At 37.9% G+C, this 24,150-nt stretch overlaps 1 protein-coding gene across 1 annotated transcript in view; it reads right to left on the bottom strand.

The window, feature by feature from the left end:
- Positions 1–24,150, bottom strand: part of EYS (eyes shut homolog) — a 1,042,686-nt gene that overhangs the window by 136,377 nt on the left and 882,159 nt on the right. Inside the window, exon 41 of the mRNA XM_068937477.1 lies at positions 2,868–2,976. Within this exon, the coding sequence (XP_068793578.1) occupies positions 2,868–2,976 (109 nt within the window). The remainder of the gene's footprint in view (positions 1–2,867; positions 2,977–24,150) is intronic.

Raw genomic sequence — 24,150 nt, forward strand, 5'->3', positions numbered from 1 at the left:
TCCTGATGGAGGTGCCAAAGAAACACCCACAAGTACTCCATACTAGCCCACAAAGATACTGCTCAGTATGGTATATCCCGTGCTACATGATCTAGAAGGCAAACCCTTGTCCATTACATGTATAGGATCTGTGAGTCATTTCGCACTGTGAACCCCCCTTCTAAAGCTGAGTGCCTGACTTTTTGGAGTTCTAACACAGTTTTTCACCATATCTAACTTCCTTTGTTAAATATCTGAAAAGATCATCATTTTTGCGTGTTTCCTTCTGCGATGCATACACTTGTACAATACCTACAACCCACAAAGTGCGTGAAACCTAGTTGATCTGAGTCAGTAGGAATAAATCAAAAGGGGAACAAATATATCACAGCATGTGCAGAAAGAAAAGATAGTTTATTACTGGGAGCCCTTCATTATCATCTGTATCAACTGTGAAGATCTAGAAACAGAAGGAGGAAAACATCACATTGACTCATCTATAATTCACACATCATATGATTTTGCTTTGCTGTTTCCTGTATGGCTTTTCTCACACCTTGAGATATGTTGCTGACAATCTCAAGAGAAATTTGGAGATACAGTGAACATGAATACCTCCAGATATTCCTCTATTTACAGTATCCTTCATTCAGAAAGGAAAGAAATGAGCTAAATCTTTTAGAGCATGGATAAAACTAAATCAGATTTCTCACATGGAATGAATTCAAAGACATTGGCTAGGCACTGGTCAAACTCATTTTATATCACTTGACTCTATCCCCTATCAAACAAAGCTATAAACCAGCAGTTTCGGACAAGATTTGTAAGTAGTATTTGCAGATATTTTCTCTCTGCTTGTGAACCTATTACAAGAATCAAGCGAAGAAATAGACTGGAATGTAGAATGTCCATGATTAAGAGAGGTGTTTTCAGCCTTCTTCTTGCAATACAATCATTTTTGTTCCAGGACTTATTTTGCAACGGCACTGACCTGGGGGCAGATCCAGTGCACCACAGAACAAATTCAGTAGGCTCTGCCTAGTCTCTCGCATCAGCAGTTTGCGTCAGAATATTTTAGATGTTCAGATGTGTGCTAGTACTACATAATATAGACTTCTTTCTGTAAAGGTCCCATTCTGAGTTAAACCAACACAACCAGGATATATTTTAATGAAGTAAAGGGCAAGAATTCTTGTAATTCTGGTTAATAGCATAAGAGGCTTAGCATGTAGACTTTCCAAACACTAGTTTGAAAATGTCCTTCTTCACTTGGAGCCTCAGTGATAAGGAAGATTAGCTTAGCAAGTAAGGGGAAGAAACTCACTAGCCCTTCTAGAAATAAAGAAACTTATTTTCTTTCCTTATTTGTGTACCTAAAAGGAAATTAAGGGCTCTGAGAGAATAGTAGCAGATCTGTAAAGCATAGAGATTGATCATGAGGATCTGATATTCACAGTATACACCATGTGAAGGGTTTGTTCTGGATTAACTATAATTTGGTCCCACGAAATGGCCATTAGTGGTTACAGCACATTAGGTGCATTCATAGAAAGCACATTTTGGTACAGTTTTATCCTCAATGAATTCAGTTCGCATGCTCCAAGACTGCTTTGCAACACAAACCAAAGTGTAGTAAGTTGGATGATAAGAAGACTCACTTAAAAAACTCACTCCTGATATGAATCAAACCATAACTGCAGATCCACCCAAAAAGAAATAGAGAAGAGTTATGGACTTTCTTAGGAACCAAAGACATTTCCTGATTGGGGCCAGAAAGTTTGTGTTGTGTGATCCTGGAGCATGATGTCAAAACTGGTTGTCTGAAAGTTATTTTTTGAGTAAGGCATTGCTGGCTTCTTCACATGATTAGGTGCTGATGATTAAGCTTTTTCCAGAAGTTTTCTTTACAGAAGCTGCCAATAGTGCTAACTTTATATTACACCCAAGGGAGTTATGGTCATTACACATCAAGGAAGAGACAAAGAAACCTTCTGCAGTGGAATGTCAAGCTGATTTTCTAGAAGCTATGAACAGAGAGGTTCAGCAGTATCTAATACAACATAGTTCTTTCTAGCAGACGGAGCAAACACCTTGATTCTGACTCAGAGAAGAAAATTGGTTCCTCACTCCCATTGCATAGCATGCAATGCACGTCATGATTAGTATCGCTACAGTTAACTGTGCTGCCTTCTAGTGAATAAACTTATTGAGTGAGTGCCTCAATCACAGTTTAAATTCTGTAGTCTAAAACAGAAAATGCTTAACAGGGATCCTGCAGAAATAATCTTATGTTGTGATGACAGAATGCAGAACAAAGAGAGGATATAGCATAGAGACCAGGAATAACAGAGAAATTCAGATTTAGGAAAACTGACATATTGCCCATTTAGGTTGAGTCTTCTGGTATCAGTTTCAACAAGGAGACAGTCATTTTTCCAATATTGTTCAGAAGTGAGGTCCTAGCAACAATACTAATGCCATATCAAGTCAGTTATGGTTCATAACTGCCCTATATTTCAAACACGAGGTGACCAGAATCATTGTTAAACAATAACTGATTTGTTTTTAATAACACTGTGGCCTTGTTAAATGACATTCCTATGTTATTTTTTTCTCTTTCAGTATCAGTGTCCTTTTCATGGACTTTAAGCAGCTGAAATGGATGTTTCAGAGTCAAGTAAACTGAAGAGATGAATGGAAATATTATGCATGCTTGATGAAAAAAGACATATTGAACAGAATGTATTTATAATGGTATCTGTGGAAAAATTCCATGTCATCTGTTAAAAAAGGCTAGAATGCATACTCTCCTTGGAGAATAATTAAAGTGCATATGCTGAGGAAATGTTCAAAGCAAATAGCTACTTTCTGATGTTTTGCAGACTCACCTGAGATGCTTGATATGACAGAGAGAGTCTGTGTTGTACAGGCGGATTTCCATTTGCAGAAATTTCAATCATACACTCACCTCCAGGACTGCCAACAGGCAACATATAGCTAGAAGGAAACAGAAGTTCTCATTATTGTTTATGCTGTTGACAGCAGAGTATTCAAATGTCACACAGCAAGGGCAAGGTGAAAAAGATGCTTCTGCCTCCATAAAGGATGACACTCTTTGGACAATAATAATTCCAGTTTCAGGACAGCATGGACTACTAAGAGATAAAAGATATAAGTTTCTCTTTTAATGTCCCTCTTCTATCTGCTTTCCTACTGCTCTTGTCTCTAGCGTTTGAAATGCATACAGAGAGAGAGAAGAAAGAGACCTTTACATGTATAAGTGGGTACTGATAAATTGTAAGTGCTAACTGTGGTTGACATATGGTGTCCCTAGTATAGAGGATTTTTGGACAAGTAACATCAATGTTGAATGATGCTGAACTCCCTAGGTAGAAATTTCCTTTTCCTGCCCTACAGGGGAAACAGAAATGGAATAAGAAATGAAAGGCCGCATACCTCTGAGCAGCAAGATTACACTGTGATATAGTTACCGTTACTTGGGAAGCGTGTTGTTAACATAAACTCTGGTACGGAGCTTCAGAGATTAAAAAGAATGTAAGGTTAAGGGAATTTTAAAGTAAATACTAGCAAACATTCAATAAGACACTGAGAATTCTTCAAGTTCTTTCTGTGACAAAATCTGATGAAATGCTGTGACTCTTATCAACAATAAAAATTAAATTCTACAAGATGATTTTCAAATATATTGTTTCTGTATTTAGCAGGGGAATTTGCATAAACATTATTACAGTAGTGGAAGAACAGGAGAGTGTTAGTATAGGAGAGTGTTCTTTAAAACGGAGCTCTGCTAATTCTGTACAAGTGCTTCCCACTTCCATCTTGACTCCGTTTGAGAATGTGATGGATCTTCTTTTGGGAAGCATGCTAAGGTTTACTCACTACAGGCACAACAGGACATGAAACTCTGCTCAGTAACACCCTATGCAATAGTGAGAGCTTATGTAAGAAAAATGTTACATTTTCACAACAGAATTTACAAAAGATTCTGAAAAAGAAATTAGAACTTTAAATTGACTGTCACATTTTCCATGTTTTAGCTGAACAAAAAGAGAACATCAGGAATTTCATAAACTGTACTGTACTGGAGTAGGTGAATTTTCATGTTAGGCCATACACATAGGCAAAAGTTAACGTATTTAAGCCCATGATATCCTAAATACTATAAGCACATACTAGTACTCTTACAAATGACATAGCTCTGCATTGCCCAGGATAAATTTACTTCTGGATGAACCACATCTAAATCTACCATCCTCTCAAATGTCTGTGTTTTTACACACCACCTGCTTGCTTGTTTGCAGCTGCCATGGTACGATTTATCTCATGTTATGCCTTGAGCTTTGCTTTTCTATTCAAATGTCTACAAGCCTTACTGTTCTGTCCTCCTAACTGTAGACACAGTGTGAAATTTAGAGTCTCAGCTATCACCTCTGAAGTTACTTGGAGCATTATGTTGACATAAATGGATATAATATTTGGCCTTTAATGAATATGGGTACATTTATAACACTCACTGCAGTGCAGTGATTCCTGAGTGGGCAGCAAAAAAACAGTGCATGTACTAACACAAGTCACATAGGCAGCGTATCTGTATCAGCATGATGATGTACCCATACCAATAAATCCTGCCTTTCCAATAGCTATTTTGTGTCTAGTTCCAGAGCTAATTCAGTCAATACTAATTCATTGACTTTTCCTTGTCTGCTGCCGCATGGGGTTGAAATGTTCCAAATTATTTCACTTTTGTAACTACGCTACATTTTCCCTACTTTTGAAATAGGAAAAACAATGCTTTAAATATTTTACAATGCTTTGAGATATTTGAATGGCATCTCCTATTAATATCTTTCAAAATGTGACCTAGATTTCTAGGCTATCTAAATTAGTTTGAAAAATGTTATTTCTTTTTTAATTTTAGGTACAAGAAAATCTTGTTTCTAAGTATATTTTAACTTCCTCCTTATGTAGTCTAAAGTTAGCACAACACTTTCATTTTGAACATAGAGAGACAGAAGCAATGTCTGCTGTTCTGAAGATCAGCTATTTTCACAGCTTCATTAGAAAATTATGTGAATTGAGCAAACACAACTTCCTCCCCTATAAATAATGGCTATGTTGACAGATTGTTTTGCAATCTCCTTTTCAAACACTTGCAATAAGGACAACACTGGAGAAAGAACTTCCATCTACCTTGATTTCCAACCAATTCTTAACATATCAAAAATGTCTTGGATTTCATTTATTGTTCCTACTTATACCTCAGTTGCTGGGAATTCTCCAGGTAAATCACAGTGTATAATTTTCTTGAGTAAAAGAAAATTAGCTCAGTTAGCATTCTCTTGGGAAAAAAAACAACTCCATAACCTTTACTTGATGGTTTACCAGCCAAAGTGGATTCTGCAGCACAGACCTAACATACTCATGACAGTGCTCCTACTTTCCCCCCTCCTCCCCTTTTCAGGAAGGTTTCTGAAGTCTACATCTGCTGCAGTTTCTAAGTCAATTCAAGGTTTAGCCCCACCTTTCACATGTTTTAACACTTCAGCCTACAAACAGCAAAGGTTTAAATGATGTGGTAAACTAACAAAAAAGAATGTCTGATGGAAAAGAAAAAGAACAACACAGTCTATGCCAGTTTGATCCCCTTAAAGAAATTAGCTATCCAAACTCAATTCATCGTTGTAAACTTTAGCTGCAAATGCCTGGTATCCATAGACCCTCACACTGCTCTGTGTATATCATTTCTCTTATTTGGACTCTCTGCTAAGAAAAAAAAAAAAGGTGTGAAAGATAAAAACCAGGCACAATTAAAATAAGCTTTAAAGATTACTCAGTGCTTAAATGGTCTTTACTATGATGCCTTTGTGCAGACAATCTCAAGTATCCTAAACCCCTATACACACCAGCATATTCATCCTTATTCATGTGTAGCTGGTGATCCATTCTACTTTTACAGAAATGTGTCAATAAAAAAAAAATCTACAGAAGAAAACACTACCTATAAACAGCAACTATTATACATTAATTTTTATCATTAGGCCTCAGCTTCATACAGGATGTAAAAGGTATTATTTCTTTCTTTTTCCAGATGTGGAAACGAAAGCTCAAAGAAAAGAAGTGATTTGTTTGATGTCAGCCGGCAGATTAGTGACTATGCCGTGAGAAAAAAACAGGCTATAAGCAGAAATCTAGTGACCTATATCCTGGAGTGCACATTAAGAATGCTATCACTACTTTCTTCAGTATTTGCTTTTTTCTCTGCAAGCACTTCCAGGTAAGTCATACTTGGAATCTCTGTCTTACGTCACAGAAATGAAAAACTGTCATTTGAAATGTGAGCCAAAAGAAAATTTTTCATGCTTACATTACCACAAAATTACAACTGTTTGCATTTCCTAGATTACTCAAATATGCTTAGAATAGCTTTTGAAAAGAGACAGAGCATGGAAAATTGCAGCACAAAAGATGAAAATAATGAAAAACGGCATTTAAAATGGAATCTTTGCTATAGTATTTTAAACCTCAAAGTGCTAAAATATGGACTTACATAATTACAGAGTTTTTAACAATAATGACTAAGAATGTACTTGAAATATTCTGCAGCAAAAATGTCACTGCATCTAGCTGTGCAACTTTTTCCTTACAACACAACATTAAATCTGTGTCTTAATCCTGCAACTACATAAATGCAGCTGTATTCCTGCATGCGTCTCATAGAAGGATGAAGTCCAATATCCACATTAGAAAAGATAAAAATTGCTGATTTATTCTACTGACCTTTTTTCTTTATTTTTCTAATTAATCTCATATTATGAGATACTGACCTCACATTAGCAACAGCTGAGATGAAAGTGGCTAATCAATGATATCTTTAAATTTTGAAGAAATAATTTTTAGTTCAGTTGCACTTCTTCACGTGTTTAGATGCTGAAGGCATTTCAGTCCATCTGCCTTACATGTCAGTGGCATATTTCAGTTGCATTCAAAGCCAGCATATTTTTCCCTCCAGAGAGAGTGACTGAATAGAATGCAATATGATTCCTGTTGCAAGATTTTTTTGTCAGGCACCAGGACCACTCTATGTGACTCACGCATATTACACTCACAATGAAATAAGAAGGTTTTACAGAGCAGTAAAGAATTGGGTATGTGTGGGGGAGGTATGGGAACATTATGCAGGGTATTTCTCAAAATAATCTAAATAGATCTGGAGCCATGTGAAGTAACTGTTTCTGTAGGTGCTAAGCTACAGGCCTGATGCAGTGGAATATTTGTTTCCCCAGGTTTGAAATAAGAGGAAGTTCAGCCTTCATTTCTAAGCTTGACTTAGAATAACATGATTTTTCATATCTGTGGTGGATTTTATATAAGCTCTTGTTAAGAAAAAGAATTCACAAAGCATTTATTACAGGGGCTGTTTCTCTACAAAAGACTCATGGACCTTAACAGATGCAAAACATAGGTTATACGCATTGAGTAATGTCATTACAGGCTACATCTTCATTAATCATGTGAATGCATACTAAATTCCTAGCAAACAGAAAGTTTACCTATCATGCTCATATCTATATAAAGCAACTGTAGATATTAAGTGTCGGATTAGTTTAGGCTTGGAACTGATATTAAAAGGAATCCCCCTGAGCTAGCTAAGGCATTTTTAATTCACATGTTACTTGACATAGTCTTGTTTGAGCAGATGTTTTAGCTCAATCGGTAATAGCTAGTTCTCAATGTGAAAAATGTAATCTTAATTTTATTTTATTTCAAGCTAGTCACCAGGTGGCACTAAAGGAGCACAGTGGAAAGTATGAAGGCAAAATTCATAGTAATGTCTCTTCTAATCATTGGGAAGACTGACTTAAGCCCTAATTGACTGAATGATTGCTTCAGCTTCCAATTTATATAAAGGGAAACACAGTAAAGTATCTTAAACTGATCACATATTTGATAATACGGATGAGAATAGGTCCAGAGACTGGAACTTCCGGAAGACTTTTAATCTGCATTCATGCATTATAATTATCTAATATAATCATGCAAAAATGGTGCATTCATGGTTGTGTAAACATATTTAAGAAAACTTAGTTTATAGCACTTATGTTTTCTATACAGTGCTATAGCTGCAGCCATATTTCTAACAGATTAGAAACATAACAAAACTAAAACACCAGATCAGCAGCATAAAAAGTCAAGATTATAAAGAATACTAGCCTCTGACATTGTTCTAACTAAATTGACATAGTAGGATTTTTTCCTGAATAAAGACTTCATACTACTACTAGTCTACAGAAAACAGGCTTTCTTGTCTTTTGAAAAATCATTATGAAGTAGTTAGTAATACTGCTCTCAATTTTTTTAATGTGGCAATTGGAGGACTGCATTTAGAACTATCATCTGCTAATTTTTTTTTCCTACAAGCTGACAAACATTTTAACCCAATTTAATAATGCATCATGGGAAAAAATCCCTACCAAATCCCACATGCCTTTTTACTAGAAAAGTGTTGGTATTAAAGAGACAATCTGAAATGACTCCTGCAAAACACTAAAGCAGCAGCTTCATTTACACCCTTGATTAACCAGAGCAGTTGTCAAGGGAACATCTAACCAGCTGTCAAGCAATACAGGAGATTTTTCAAGAACAGTGATTTTACTTTTGACTGAACACATTCAATACACAAGTGTAAAAATCTGTAGTGTGTTTTACATTTTTAGTCATCTCTTGATACTTCCTTCCAAAATTCTTGCAGTTATTTATTTTTTTAACCTTATAAAAATATCAGATTTTAGACTTTGTTATTGAAAAATACCTTCTCTCTCCCAAATTATCTTCAAAATACTGCTTCCATGGAAATGTTCACACATATCTTTCGCTTTTCAAGAAGGTCATTTTTTAGCGTTTCTTAGCACTTCCAATTGTAACATCAAGAAGGTAAAATTATAAAAATTAATGCTTCATTTTATGTCTGACATGTTATTTGAAATCAATGAAACATCTGCCATAGCCTTCAGTCATTCAACACCAAATTTCAAGTTTCCTAGTTGTTATAATGTGACCTAACTGTAAAGCGTACCAGTAGAAGAGAGAAAGTGAGAAAAGACAGGGAGAAGACAAGAGCGCAGAAGATAAAACCCAAATGATTTTGACCCCTAATACTGTCTTGCCATACTAATAATCTCCTCATGTCCTTAAAAAAAAAAAAAAAAAGAGAGAGAGAGAGAAACTCTTTTGAATGTGCTACTTGTGAGAGGTCTGCATTTAGAGGAGAAAAGAAACCTTAGCTATTAAAGGCTCTCTTGATGAGGATGGAAAATCCTATAGTTTTGCTGATGGCTTATTTTCAATGTTATCCTAATTGGTTCTTAACAGTGCCTGGTATTTGTGTTAGATTCAAAAGCTGTTCTTCACTATGTGAAGAAAAATGGTTAACAGGTTTTAGCAGCATTTCACTGAATATTACATTCCAGGTTATTGCTGACATCTTCCTCATATCCATGCATCAAAGGCTGCTCTTTCTAATGATGCTTAAAAAAAGATTCTGCCATTTGCACTTACTTAAGCTCCTCCCTTAGTCCTTGATCAGTTTTTTTAGACTATGCAGGAAAAGTAGAACTTTTAGAAAGATTCAGGTGGGCAAATGTGAGAGAGAGTGAGTTCATAAGGACAGCTCGATAGCACACATAATACTGGACATAATATTGCACATTAGCAGTTTTTGGTCTCTAGCACGCCTTACAATTATAAGCAGTTGTTCTGAATTATTTGTACCCAATAATGAAGGTTCCACAGCTAGGATATAAATGTGCTTGTCTAGCTCTATGCCTTATATGGTTTGGTGTGTTTCTGTAACACAGTGCATCCTACAGTATGGCACTGATTATCTTTCTCTGATTCAAACGCATCTTAAAATACCTGTTATCCCTGCCACTGCAGAAAAGGAAAAATATTTCAAACTGAACAGGAGGTTTTTTTCCCCTACTATTACATATAACACCCTGTATTCAGCTCACTTCTATGGTAGCTGCTCCATACCACACTTTAAAAATAATACTTATTATTGTTTTCAATTAAAATAATTGCTTCAAAGAGATCACAGAATCACAGAATGGTTGAGGTTGGAAGGGACCTCTGCAGATCATCCAGTCCAACCTCCCTGCTCAAGCAGGGTCACCTAGAGCACATAGCCCAGGATCTCGTGCAGGTGGGTTTTGAATATCTCCAGGGAAGGAGACTCCTCATGGCAGGACGCCTTTCTGGGCAACATGTTCCAGTGCTCAGTCACCCTCACAGCTAAGAATTTTTTCCTCAGGTTCAGACGGAACTGCCTGTGGTTTAGTTTGTGCCCGTTGCCTCTAGTCCTGTCACTGGGCAACATGGAGAACAGTCTGGCCCCATCCTCTTGACATCCTCCCTTCAGATACTTGGACACATTGATGAGATCGCCTCTCAGTCTTCTCTTCTCCAGGCTCAACAGGCCCACCTCTCTCAACCTTCCTTCAGAGAAGACATGCTCCAGGCCCTTCATCACCTTTGCAGCCCTCTGCTGGACTCTCTCCAGTAGTGCCATGTCTCTCTTGGACTGGGGAGCCCACAATTGGGCACAGTGCTCCAGAGGTGGTCTCCCCAGGGCTGAGGAGAGGGGCAGGATCACTTCCCTCCACCTGCTGGCAACACTCTGCCTGATGCACCCCAGGAGACCATGGGCCTTCTTGGCCACAAGGGCACACGGCTGCCTCATGCTCAACTTGTTGTCCACCAGCACTCCCACGTCCTTCTCAGCACAGCTGCTTTCCAGCAGGTCAACCCCCAGCCTGTCCTGCTGCCTGGCGTTCTTCCTCCCTAGGGGCAGGTTGCCTTTGTGGAACTTCAGGAGGTTCCTCTCCGCCCACCTCTCCAGCCTCTCCACGTCCCTCGGAATGGCAGCACAGCCTTTTGTGCAGGGTCAGCCACTACCCCCCCCAACTTAGTATCATCAGCAAACTTGCTGGGAGTGCACTCTGTCCCTCCATCCAGGTCATTGATGAATACATTGAAGATTGGACCCAGGACTGACCCCTGGGGGACACCACTAGCCACAGGCCTCCAACTAGACTCTGCACCATTCACCACAACCCTCGGAGCTCGGCCATCCAGCCAGTTCTCAATCCACTTCACTGTCCACTCATCCCACCCACACTTCCTGAGCTGGCCTAGGAGGATGTGTGATGAGAGACAGCATCAAAAGCCTTGCGGAAGTCCAGGTCAACAACATCCACTGCTCTCCCCTCATCTACCCAGCCACTCATTCCATCAGAGAAGGCTATCAGATTGGTCAAGCATGATGTCCCTTTGGTGAATCCATGCTGACTACTCCTGATCACCTTCTTGTCCTCCACATGCTGAGTGAGGACCTCCAGGACGAGCTGTTCCAGCACCTTTCCAAGAGATGGAGGTGAGGCTGACAGGCCTGGAGTTTCCTGGCTCCTCCTTCTTGCCCTTTTGGAAGACTGGGGTGACACTGGCTTTCTTCCAGTCCTCACGCACCTCTCCTGTTCTCCAGGACCTTTCCAAGATGACGGAGAGTGACCTAGCGATAACATCCGCCACCTCCCTCAGCACTCGCGGGTGCATCCCATCAGGGCCCATGGGATTTGTGGATGTCAGGTTTGAACAAATGCTCTCTAACCTGATCCTCCTCAACCAAGGGAGGGCCTTCCTTTCTCCAGACTTCCTCTCTTGTCCCCGGGGTCTGCAATTCCTGAGGGCTGGCCTTAGCAGTGAAGACTGAAGCAAAGAAGGCATTCAGCAACTCTGCCTTCTCTGCATCCTTCCTTACCAGGGCACCCGCCCCATTCATCAGCAGGCCCACGTGTTTCCTAGTCTTCCTTTTGCTATTGATGTCTTTGAAGAAGCCCTTCTTGTTGTCCTTGAAATCCCTTGCCAGATTTAATTCCAAAGGGGCCTTAGCCTTCCTTGTCGCATCCCTGCACACTCTGACAACGTCCCTGTATTCCTCCCAAGTGGCCTGTCCCCTTTTCCACATTCTGTACACTTCCTTCTTCTGCTGGAGTTTGGCCAGGAGTTCCTTGTCATCCAGGCAGGTCTCCTGCCCGCTTTGCTGGGCTTCTTCCTCAGAGGGATGCACGGCTCTTGAGCCTGGAGGAGGTGATGCTTGCATATCAACCAGCTCTCCTGGACCCCTCTTCCTTCCAGGGCCCTACCCCATGAGATTCCCCTAAGTAGGTCCCTGAAGAGGCCCAAGTTTGCTCTCCTGAAGTCCAGCGTTGCGATCCTACTTATTGCCCTGTCTGAACCAGAAACGCAATAAGAAACAGAAAAACCTTATAGCTCTTCTCCATATGCTTTTACAAATTCCAGGAGGTCATCATTTTCTCAACAAAAGTCTTACTGTATTAATAAAACTGGTGATAGGTTACGATATGTTCTTCCAGATATTTTATACACTTTCCTATAAAGATAGTATTAAAAACAGAGTTTGACATTAAAAAGCTATTGTTTGCCTCTACCTTCTTAGGAGGCCTTCCACTAGCATAATTTGCTATATACTTGGAATATAGCATTTGTCAACTTTCTGACTTTTAAATTGCCTTCACGGTACTTCCTGGGGCTTCTCAGAACAGGTCAAATTCTAATGAAGTGTAATGCACGTCCACGGACTCACATCAGCATAAGAGTATGGCCAACTCTTCCACTGCTGCTGGTTAACAGAGAAAACGTAACAGCAGAATGGAGAAAAAGTAACAGCAGCCTTACGTGGCTCTCTTATAAAAGTTGCTGAGTCTTCAGTCATGTATCAGTCCATGAGAAATGAGGTCAGCGTACGAGAAAAACATTTAGAATTTGGCTTTCCATTATTAACATGCTGTGAGAATTTATTTTAAAAACAAATCAAAGTGAACTCCCTACATTTCCAACCTGTTTATGACATCTAAGTTTTAATACTTCAGTAAAATTTAGTAAAATTTTAATAAGTTTTAATATAAAAAGATTAGCCAGTCTGGCACTGATTTTTTGCTGTAATTCCACCAGACAGAACCTCTTCTGAGTGCTGTATTCAAGGGTATTGAAAAAATAACCCAAATATATATATTTATTCTACTCTTCTATTCCTATGACTTTTTTTCCTTTGATTTAGAAACATGTTAATACAAAGAAGACTCATCAAAAATTGATTTGATGTAAATCATGAGTTTTTTTCCCATTAGCTTTAAGGAGGTGTTTTGCTAGGCTCATTGTCATGTTCCTTAACATAATCTTGCAATAATTAATCTATTAATAACATATTAATAACATAATAATTATAAGCAAAAGACTACAGTGGATTTTGAAAGCTCCTAGTACTACTGGAAACAGCTGATACCATTTCCACAAGAAAGAGTCTTAAGAGTGTATGACAAGCTAACTCAACAATGTGCTGTTACCAAAAAGGTAAGCATAATATTGGGATGTATAAATAGGTATATAGATATGTAAAGCAATTTTTTGCTTTCCTCCAAAGTAAGGAGGATGAATGATCTCATATTTCTTAATGGCCCACTTTATTAATCAGTAAGAGTTTTGCTGAATCTATCAATTGTCACTAGTGTTTGATCTTCCATTCCCTTTTTATCTTCAACATATTTGGGTGTCTGCATTCCCTCATTTCTGTTGTTTCTGATAGATAAGGCATAATAATAGCCTTAAGGCATTCTAATAGCCTTAAAATGGAGCACACTGAAGAAGAGGCGGGCCAAGAAAAAAAAGATTAGAGAAGAGCTGCAGGAAACATTAGACATCTAGAAAAGTGACCTGCAAGGAAAGTTAAATACAAGTTTCATCAAATCCAAGATAAAACCTTTAATTGTTAATGCTACGTGCATGCACATCTAATGTTACTAATACTAATCATGACTTAGGCAAAATTGAAAGAGTTAAAGAAGACAAGACTAATCAGAGGCATAATATAATCTCCAAGCATGTAAAAGGCTGCTGCAAACAAAAAGGCAGTAATCTGTTCTTTAACTTCATGGTAGGTATCAGAAAAAACCTCTCTAATAGTATGGATAATGAGGTAGATTGCCTGGGTTTGTGCAGTCTCCCTCACTGCAGATCTTTAAGGACAGGTTAGAGAAATATCTGTCAGAAATGACAAAAGTATGTAATCTACAGGTATGACAAGTATGACAAAAGTGTGTCCTGGTAAGGCAGTGGGATAGACCACCTGATCACCTGAGGTCTCTTGCTGCCTCACACTTCTATAATTCTAACATTTCTATCTGAAGAATTAAACATAATTCAGTGGAATGTTAACATTGTAAAACTCATTTAAGTTTGGTAAAAACTAAGGTTAAAATTAGTATGACATTACCAGCGCTTCAGATAATTGAGTCTATCTACAAAGTAAAGAAACAGTGGAACAGGTCTTATTGCTAGACAAACAGCTGGGCTATAATAGAAATGATGCAATGATCAGTGTCTCTGAATTTATATAGGAATATATTCTTTCTATTATACACAAATCTAATGTGACCCACTTTTTAAGGAAAAATGTCTTTCTAGAGAGTGCTGAATACAAAGTGCAGAAGGGAAAAGTGTTCTTGTTCACCTTCAAGCTCACTCTTTTCTCTTTCCCTGTGGAGGGACTAGCAAAATTGGACAGCAATAAATGAAAATACAAGCTTACAAATAAACTTAATATTGCATAATATATATAATATGTTGCACAGGAGATGCAATTTCTTTATGTAATGTCTAGATAGAGTTTTTCACATATTATATAGAATATAAAGCAACTAAAAATTGATGGTTATGTTTAAGTACATCACTAGCTGAAACGTTAATTTTGACTTTAGGTAAAACACAGTGGATGCTTTTTATGCTACTTGGCTTTCTTTATTCCTCACCTATGCCAACTCTACCAATCTAAGATTGCCAGATTTCGGCACTAATAAAAATCTATCTTTTTAAAACTCAATAATCCATCTTCAAGACCGAATATTATTACTATCTCCTGTTTCTGCTATTAGCTTTGTCTCATGTACATGGACCAAATGGATATTTGCTGCACCTGAACACAGCAGTCTCGATTTTCACTACAGCTACCTTTAACTTTTCTCTGAGCGCACAAAATGAAGGACTTTGTTCCTTGGAAGAGCGTTCCTTGAGCAAAGTGCTTGCAGTCGTTTGCACAGTTCATTCTTACCCTCTAATCTGGCTTCTCTCATTCATTAATTTTTAATATAGCTGTAATTGCATTGAAGTAATTTAATTTAAAATTATATAACAACAGAAAGGAAAACTTGCTTCCTCCTTCACTCCCCTTACATAATTCTACGTAAATCCTATGCAACATCTAATAAAAAGAAGTGTGGAAGAAATACGGAGAAAATGAGGAATATTCAGCTGAATAGAGTATTCACTGAAAAAGTATTCTAACAGGTGCAAAGAAGAAAATCCTTTATATAGACCAGTCATTACATAACAGGGTTTGATGTACTTTTTTTCCCTGATGAAACCTTCCCAGTCAAGTAAATGGTAAGCAAATCACCTAACAGTGATCTATTATCTCAAAGGTCATGTGCTTTCCTCTGGTGGACTAAATTAGGTGATTTTGTTAATTTACAAAAAGTCAGAAGAGTAATCAAAAGCAACAATGCAATGTTATACTGATGAAGGGTGAGCTGCAAGAGCTCTGCTCAATAGTGAACAAAGTGAAGCTTAAACATAATATTGCATAACTTCATGCAGCAGCTGAACACATACTGTACAAGAGTGCAAGAGTAACCTTTACAACAGTACAAGACATTACTATGCTAGAGAATTTTTATTCTGGAGAGAAACATGCCTGATCTGCCTATTATAACACATACCATTCTCTTTAGATACAGAACCAGTTGTAATTACAGTAGTTTTGACCACACTAAAGAAGAGACTACTGCTGGATAATGTCTCTATTTAAGTAATTGGGAAAATTCATATTAATATAAGTGGAAGCATAGTAAAACTCTGTATAAGAAACATTCAGTAGTATTTCCCAGCAAGCAAACTACATTGCTGTAAGTTTGGCAAAAGACAAAACCCAGCACTTGGTAAAATTTGCAATTTTGAAAAGTATTTAGATGCCTTATACGTTGTTGCATTACAAATTGTAAGATTATGTCTTAAAACTCTTTGTTAAATTATGTGTCTATTTACTAGCTAACTTAACCTCAGGCATATGCAAGTATTCGTGAAAATAAAGAAAAATAAGAAATTGGTGTTTGCATGCAAAGAAGCAATGGTAAAACATCACTTTAACACAGGAAAAGCAACATTAGTTTAACAACATTAATAGGTGAAATGGAACTGTAGAAAAAAACTCAAAAATCTCATACTTCAATCTTTTTATACTATGTAGTAGCTTCACAGAGTAATTAAGTTCCTGGAAATAAAGAAGAACTACAAAACAAAGATCTACAGTCATGTGATCATGCTGTATTTGGACAGGCTGCGTGCTTTGCTAGCACAGACACTCACCCTCTGCATCAGCTATGACTCAGGTATGAATGTCTAAGAATGCACGGACAGTGAATGTATCTGTCTACTATTCTGTGTAGACACATTCTTGGACAGATGTATGGGAAAGGAGCTGCTGTAGGAACTGTTTAAAAGGCTGCAGAATTATTCTCTGTCATTGCTGGAACACACACCAGATAATATGATGAAGCAGATACCTAGCCTCATGTGAGATTATTACATTCAGGTAACCCATAACAGAAACATAGAAACAATGTTTATGGTGAATCATGCAGAATAAAAGTAACGTTACATAATATTCTGATTGTACAGCATAGTATCTTCCTTTGAAAGAAAATCTGATTGCAAATTTTCTTCTGGGAAGTCTGGTGTGAAATGGCTAAGAGAGATAGACTGTGAAGAAAATATAGGCATACATACATTTCTCAGAATGATCAACGTTTATCTATGACACAGTTATAATAACAATTTGTTTAAAATAGTAAGATTTTTTCTGTGTATAAATAAACTGTGCTTGTTAGACAGCACTGAAAAGGTAAACTCAAACAAATGTTTATAAAGTTGAATTATCCTAACGCTCTGCCAACAAAATGCCTCAACAAAACACTGGTAATGTGCTATGCAAAGCAAGATGTCCTACCAATTACGTCTCCCCTCCCTGAGGAGCACTATCAATCCTACAAGTATGGTGACTCTACTGGAGTTAGCAGGGGTTTTGTTTTACACTAGAATATAGGAATGAATGAGTATTTGAGCCATCTTCAGATAAAATCTTCCATTTACAGTCTCACATAACTCTGGTCCGATGGATAAAACTTAGAAAGCTACCTGACGCACAAATAAAACTATATCAATACAATGTTGTACAGGTAACAATGCAATATTACAGTGACCTTCAATTGAGGATCTTCTGTCTTCTTACTTATGACAGTCAGAAGAAATACAATAATAAATAACATTTATTGTTTATATGAGGCAGCATTAACAGATCTTCCTTTACATATTCCATGGTCTAAAATGAATTCCTACCCTCCCTCTACATATGGAAAAACTAAGAAAAAGATAGGTTAAATAACACGGTCACTGTGAAACTTGCTCTTTAACTTGCATGCCAAGAGAAGGAATAATTTATGTGTTTATAGTGGAAATTTTGGGGAGACTGTAAAGAATAAAATCATTCTATTGCAGATGAGTGCAAATCCTGAATTTGAGGCTGGTATCTTTGTCAATATTTATAAGCAATACCTACTGGTATTTCAGCTCTAAGGATTTGGGTCTGAAAATAATTATTTTTCATTGAAGACCCTTTTAATTCTGTTTTGGTTTCACAGTCTTTTAGGCTCACAACTTCTAATCCTTTGCAACCTTGAGTCTTTGCACCTTAGGGCTATTCTCTCATTGCCCTGATTCAGACTTCAGCAAATTTTATGTGCCTACCTCTCATAGTGAAATTCAGATAACCTATTCCCAGGGTTTGCTGATGATATTCAAGTAATTTACTTCTTCACATTCTCAAAAGCACCCTACTCAGAAAAAAGGAAAAGGTAGACACTTAATCTCTGTTGTAATTCAGGACCACCTGATGAAGTACCTATCGCTCCTACTCAGCTGTTCTATAAAGGTCTCAGAATGCCTAATTCAGCTGAATTACACTGAGATCAACTAAAAGTACTGAGCACACATAATGCCTGGATGTTCAGTACTCCTTGCTTAACTTGGCAAATTATTCTTGTAGTCTAATTGAAGCTGTAAACATGTGCTATTGATAAAAATGGTTTTCTATGTATGATAAGAATTACCACTAGCAAATGCTTGGGGTAAGCATTACTTCTTACGCTGTCATAAACAAAGGGTCAAGAAGTCTAGCAGAGTGTACTATGGAAGGGTAATACTCATTTCTAGCCCAGACGAAACTGGGAATGAGTTATTTATCTTTCTTAATAAGCTGTTGCAAGAGTTGGAGAGCCATCTCTGTGCCTTCAGCCCTCACCAGCATTCTGTGTGTCTCTTCTTAAGACATCAGTGAGAAAGAAGGTGAGTCCTTACCATCAAAATCCCTTTAGGCCCTCTTCAATGCAAGTAAAGAATAACCATGATTTCTGGATTCTGGATAACAAATGAGAGGTAGTAGTATTACTAAAAATGCCAGATGCATTACACATTTACTTTTACAAAGCATGAGTAACACCCATCAGGCCAATAGTACAAGACAGAAATATTAAATGATATTTACCACACTTAATATTTATCCAGTTTGTGAAGGCTAACCACCAGGCAACATAATGAGTTGCTTGCATTTTTAAAAAAAATGTTACTTGACTGTTACATATTTATCTGAACATTTAAAGGAATGGAAAGCAGCAGATCTATGCTTTTAGAATAAATATATGTGCAGAATGTAACAGAATTTCAAGGCTTATTACTACCATCTAATCTGATTAAAGGGGTCTAGTTGCCCTTGTTTGCACCAAAGTCATTACTTATTTTGTTGCTGCATAGGATATTATGTATGTTGTACTTTTCCCAATAGTAACAAGCTATGAGTTTTAAAACTGTCATAACAAAGAAATTCAGATCCTTATAATATTTGTGTATGTACTTTGCATAACTTGAAGCTGTCCAAACCAGTGTCCAATATAAACAGCTGAGAACCTTTTTCTAAGCTATAACCAAGTGTTTCTTTAAAAAAAGAAAAAGAGAGTCTGCTTTATGGTGATATGTTAATATACATTTAGTTGCAATCCTCTTTAAGACTGCTCTTAAATGTACATGACACTACAGGTTCATAATGTTAATTACCTATCTGAATATAAAAAGATAAAATATAGATTACAGTATATCATTTGAAGGTGCTTTAAGACAGACAATAGTAAATGAGACAGATGTGTATTTTATAACATATTACAAATATCTCACCTCATTTTTTTTAACTGGTCAGTCTGATTAGTGATGTATATTTGAGCTGAAGTGTATTATTTGGAAAATAAATAGTGCACAAGATTCATGAACATTAATAGCAAAAAACATAAATATAATGCATTTAGCCTGGATGAGCAAATATGTGTTTATAGGCCACCCTTTATTAAGTTTTCCACTTATAAAATAAGATAGATTACTTTCATCAGATTTTAGAAATAGAAACTATGAAGTGTTTACAGAAAAGGGCAATCCTGTATGATGCAAAATGTGCTATATTTCTTCACAGGTAGATGACACTTTACCTATCACTATTTTTACTAGCTTTTTAACAAGATTATATTTTATGAATACGAGTCATTAAGGAAATTACGAAAGTGTAAATAAATAGCAAGATGTTTGCTGTTGTACACACGCAACCCGGTTTCCCTTTCAGATTAGATGCTATATTTCTTCATTTTGATGTCCACTTTTTCACTTAAATATTATGAATGTGAAACCATACATGTTGAATTTGGAAATATTAGAAAATAATTCACCACAAGAAAAAAGCTCAGATTAAGTATTTCACTTCAAAGGGATGCTCAGTATCATTAATCATGTAGATACTTTAGGTATAAATTAAGGCACTGAATAAAGTTTCAATTTATCTAAATAAACATTTCTAACTGATAAAAATTCATTTCAGATTAAATTGACTGTCTCTGATTTGCAAGTGTTTAAATTATATGCACAGATTTAATCAGAGTCACTTTAACTATTCTACTTCTATTCAACAATGTGAAATCACAGAGTCTGCACTTGCAAGTGAGAATGAGTTCCAATATGTTTTCACAGCACAAATAAATCCCTTTTGGTTTGATCTTATTTACCCTTAAGATCATCAATTTAGTAGTAAATCCTACTTTTAGTGTAAAATTAAAAGCAGATGAAAAAGTTTGGGCTGCCAGCTCTTTTTGGCAATAGTCATTTTTTGAAGCTTTGGGAAACCAGGAAACAAATGCATGAGTCTATATACTTACAAAACAACATATCTGTCATAACAAAGAATATCACAAAGTTCCCATTTATCTTTCCGTATTGAAACAGAAGAAGCACTTTGGAAGCATAACTCCTCCAGTATCTAGATATAAGACCAGCTGATAAAAGACAATTAGCATAGAGAGAATATCATATGCATAGAAAACAGGTATCTGTATTCACTACTGGTACTATAACTTCTGACATCATTGGTTTGAGCTAGTTAGCAGGTAAATAATCAAAGCTAGTACTAAATCTTTTCTTTCAGAGGACACTGAACGTCAGCATTCAGCATTCAGTGCATCAAACCGAATAGAATTATTCATAGGAGCTGGATTTTGTAAGTTATATTCACGCAGTGTGAGGAGGAGTCCGCATGGCTCTCTGGATACCACACACTTTTCAAAGGTAAATGCTATATAGAAATGTTCATGGCCACTGGCTCTAAGGAAGGGGTGCTAAGCATCATCGGAGGGGGGAGATTAACCATGTTTGTCTGGAAAGCAGTGATGGCAGTGACCCAAAAGTAATATGAAAAAGTAGACAACTCTGCCTGGAAACTGGAGCCTTGACCTCATTGCTGGACCCAGGACAAAGTAGGCTAAGTGCGGAATCCTGAATTGGACCTGTGAGGGTGCTGTGTGGGCTGGCACAGAATGTGAAGAAGTAAATTACTTGAATATCATCCCCATATAGGGATGGGAAACTGGGAACCACGGGCAATAACACGGCTAGCAGGCAGGGACCTGGCCAGCCAGGGCCCATCCTGCCATCCCTGAGCAAGATGAGCAGGGCAAGCCTGGAGGTGGCAGCTGGAGTCAACCCACAGTCCAGCAATCCCCAGACAAGTCCATAGTGATGAGGCAGGTCTGAGGCCAAGTCAGGAAGTCAGCCTGTGGGTTGGGTTTGGGGCCCAGAGATTGGTGGGTGCACGGCCAGATACAGGCATGGCTGCAACGCAGTGGGGCTGTAGCTCAGGTCATGCCCTGTGGCAGAGCCTCAGCTGAAGGAGCTCCCAGGGGATGGGGTGAGCCCTGGCTGTGGCCACTGCGCAGTGCAGTGCTGTCTGGGAATGGTCCCCTATGGTCCCCAATGGGAAAGAGGACCATACGATAGCCCTATGGGTAAGTTCATTATTATTAATACTTCAATTTGTCAATAAAGCGGAATGACTTGCTCAGTGTCATAATGTAAGCGAACAGAGGACTAAGAGTAGACCAGGTGACCTCAGAGATCCACCTGCACACAACTCATAATTTCACAGACACAGATCATGAAACAAAGACTGAACTCCTCGGAGCCCAAGTTTGACAGAAAAGTAAAAGGAAAATGCCCATTTATATAAAAACACATACAGACTACTAACGAGCTTTGAAATATGCAGTATGTACAACATTAAACCCAATGCGTAAATAAGCTTTGGCAAATTTAGGCCTAAAAAAACCCCAGACCCCACCCCAAACATTTTTGACACACATTATCCAGATTAACAGGATAAATTAGGCATTTGTGTCCGCTTCTGAGATTCAAAGGTTGACAGCACCTCCGTTCTGCCTCGCAATCACATAATCACAACGACTGGAATAATCACAATAAGATAATCAACAACAATACACTCAGGTAAGAAGGGACCCCTGGAGACCATCTAGTGCACCCCTCCCTGCTTAAAGCAGGGTCAGCTACAGGGCCATGCTCAGGGCCATGTCTCAGAAGGGTCCTTCAGAATATAACCACAAGCATGCTCCGAATGATCCTAGCCTGAACACTAGGGTCTAGCTTCCTCCTACAGTCTCCTATGGCTTAGAAATAGATGGTAAGGTGCTCAGACCCATGCCTCTTTCCCTTGATGAACATGTCCTATTAAATATGCCTAATAAACACAGTTCTATTAAGACCAGCATATAACATAGTGAAAAAAGGCAAGTGTTCAGAAGTCTGTCTCTATAAAAAACAGTCTTGTGGTTAGGGAATTCAGATTCTTTGAGACCCACAGCCTAGTCCTCTTCAGCCTGAGAGAGTCTGAATGCATACCCCAAGAGAATGGTCTAATCAACCACCTGCAAACTAGACTGGGCGGAGACGAACTAGGAACACTTCCCAGCCTTCCCTCTGAAGACAGACCGCTGTATAGAAAGCAATGTATGACTAGCGGGGTCTCAGGGAGAAACACAAGAATGAACTAAATCCTATACCACTGTGAAAGGACTTCACCTGGTTCAAGGACTTCTTACGTATTCTTGTGTCATTAAAGTCACTGGACAATATACATAAAGTGCAATGGAAAGATAACAAAAAATTATACTTTACTCGTCCACAAAGTTAAGCTACTTTTAGCTTTTCTATGGTTTTATGAAACTTCTTCTCTGTATTAGATAGTTACACCACGAGAACAGTCGACGTTCATAATCCCAGAGGAACAGAACTGCACACATAACGTGTGGTCTGAGTTACGCCTGCCCTGTACACTGTCCTGTAGTACTGTTCCCTCCCAGTTGATACCAAGTGCTGCAACTCAACATGTGGGAGTGACACGTTGTCATAGAGGTGTCTTGCCGCCTTTGCAGTCAACAGAAAAAGCTAACACCACACTGAGGAGGTTTGAATCAGCCTAAAGGACAGACAATTACTATTTAGGTACTGTACCACTTAAATGTTCTGCTAGTGGCCTAAAAGTAGATACTCTACAACCCACTATATACTTGAGATATAGACTGATTTTACATTTCAAAACTGTTTTGTGCCTGTATAGTTGCATTCATGATACTAGCTTATTCCATTATATCATTCTTTCTCCAAAGGTTATTTTACAGTTTCCTACTGAAAAAGATAAAATACTGTGCACTACAGCAAAATGGATGGATAGTAATGTGATCACATCATGAATATAATTTTACCTAGAGGATTCAGTGGAATACTTGTTGATCATCAGCAACTGAGTTTCATCAGGTGGGTTGTAAAAAAAAATGTCTCACTTTAGACAGGAAAAAGAAAAGAATAAAATAGGAGAGCTTTCCTTCATTTCAAGTCACTCTCTCCAGCTCTAAACATCAGAACAGCAAAGAACATAACAAGCTCCTTAAAAATAACCAAACTAAATATATCAGCATATCTCAGCCTACATATTGTATGCTTGCAAGGTTTGGAGAAAAAAACAATTGTCCTCCAAGTTTAAATAGGATAGGAAAAAGGAAACTTGCAAAGAATGTTGTACAGTAAAAACTTTTCTAACCTGGTCAGAAGAGCATTCATAGCAGTATACTTCAGACAGGTGTTATGAAGAGATCCCTAGGCGGCTATGCTGCATGATTCTTTTTCCCTCAAGTATTTTACAGATTTAATGCACTACTCCATTATTTCAAGTTTGACCACAGTACTGGCCCCTAAGGGATGCTGCTAGTAACTGACTGCCAACTGAACTTTGCACTGCTGATCACTAAGCTTTGATCTCAGTTGTCCTATTTTCCACCTACTTATTCAATTTGCCTATAAGGACATTACGGGAGACAACTAATTAATTTTATTATCACAAGAATATGAGGAAAATCTTCTTTACTGTGAGGGTGAGGGAGCACTGGAACACGTTGCCCAGAGAGGTTGTGGAGTCTCCTTCGCTGGAGATATTCAGAATCCACCTGGACGCAATCCTGGGCAATGTGCTCTCAATGACCCTGCTTGAGCAGAGGGATTGGACTAGATGATCTCCAGATTCTTTCCAACCTC

This window comes from Struthio camelus, chromosome 3, assembly GCF_040807025.1.
Source record: "Struthio camelus isolate bStrCam1 chromosome 3, bStrCam1.hap1, whole genome shotgun sequence".
NCBI classification, from domain to species: Eukaryota; Metazoa; Chordata; class Aves; order Struthioniformes; family Struthionidae; genus Struthio; species Struthio camelus.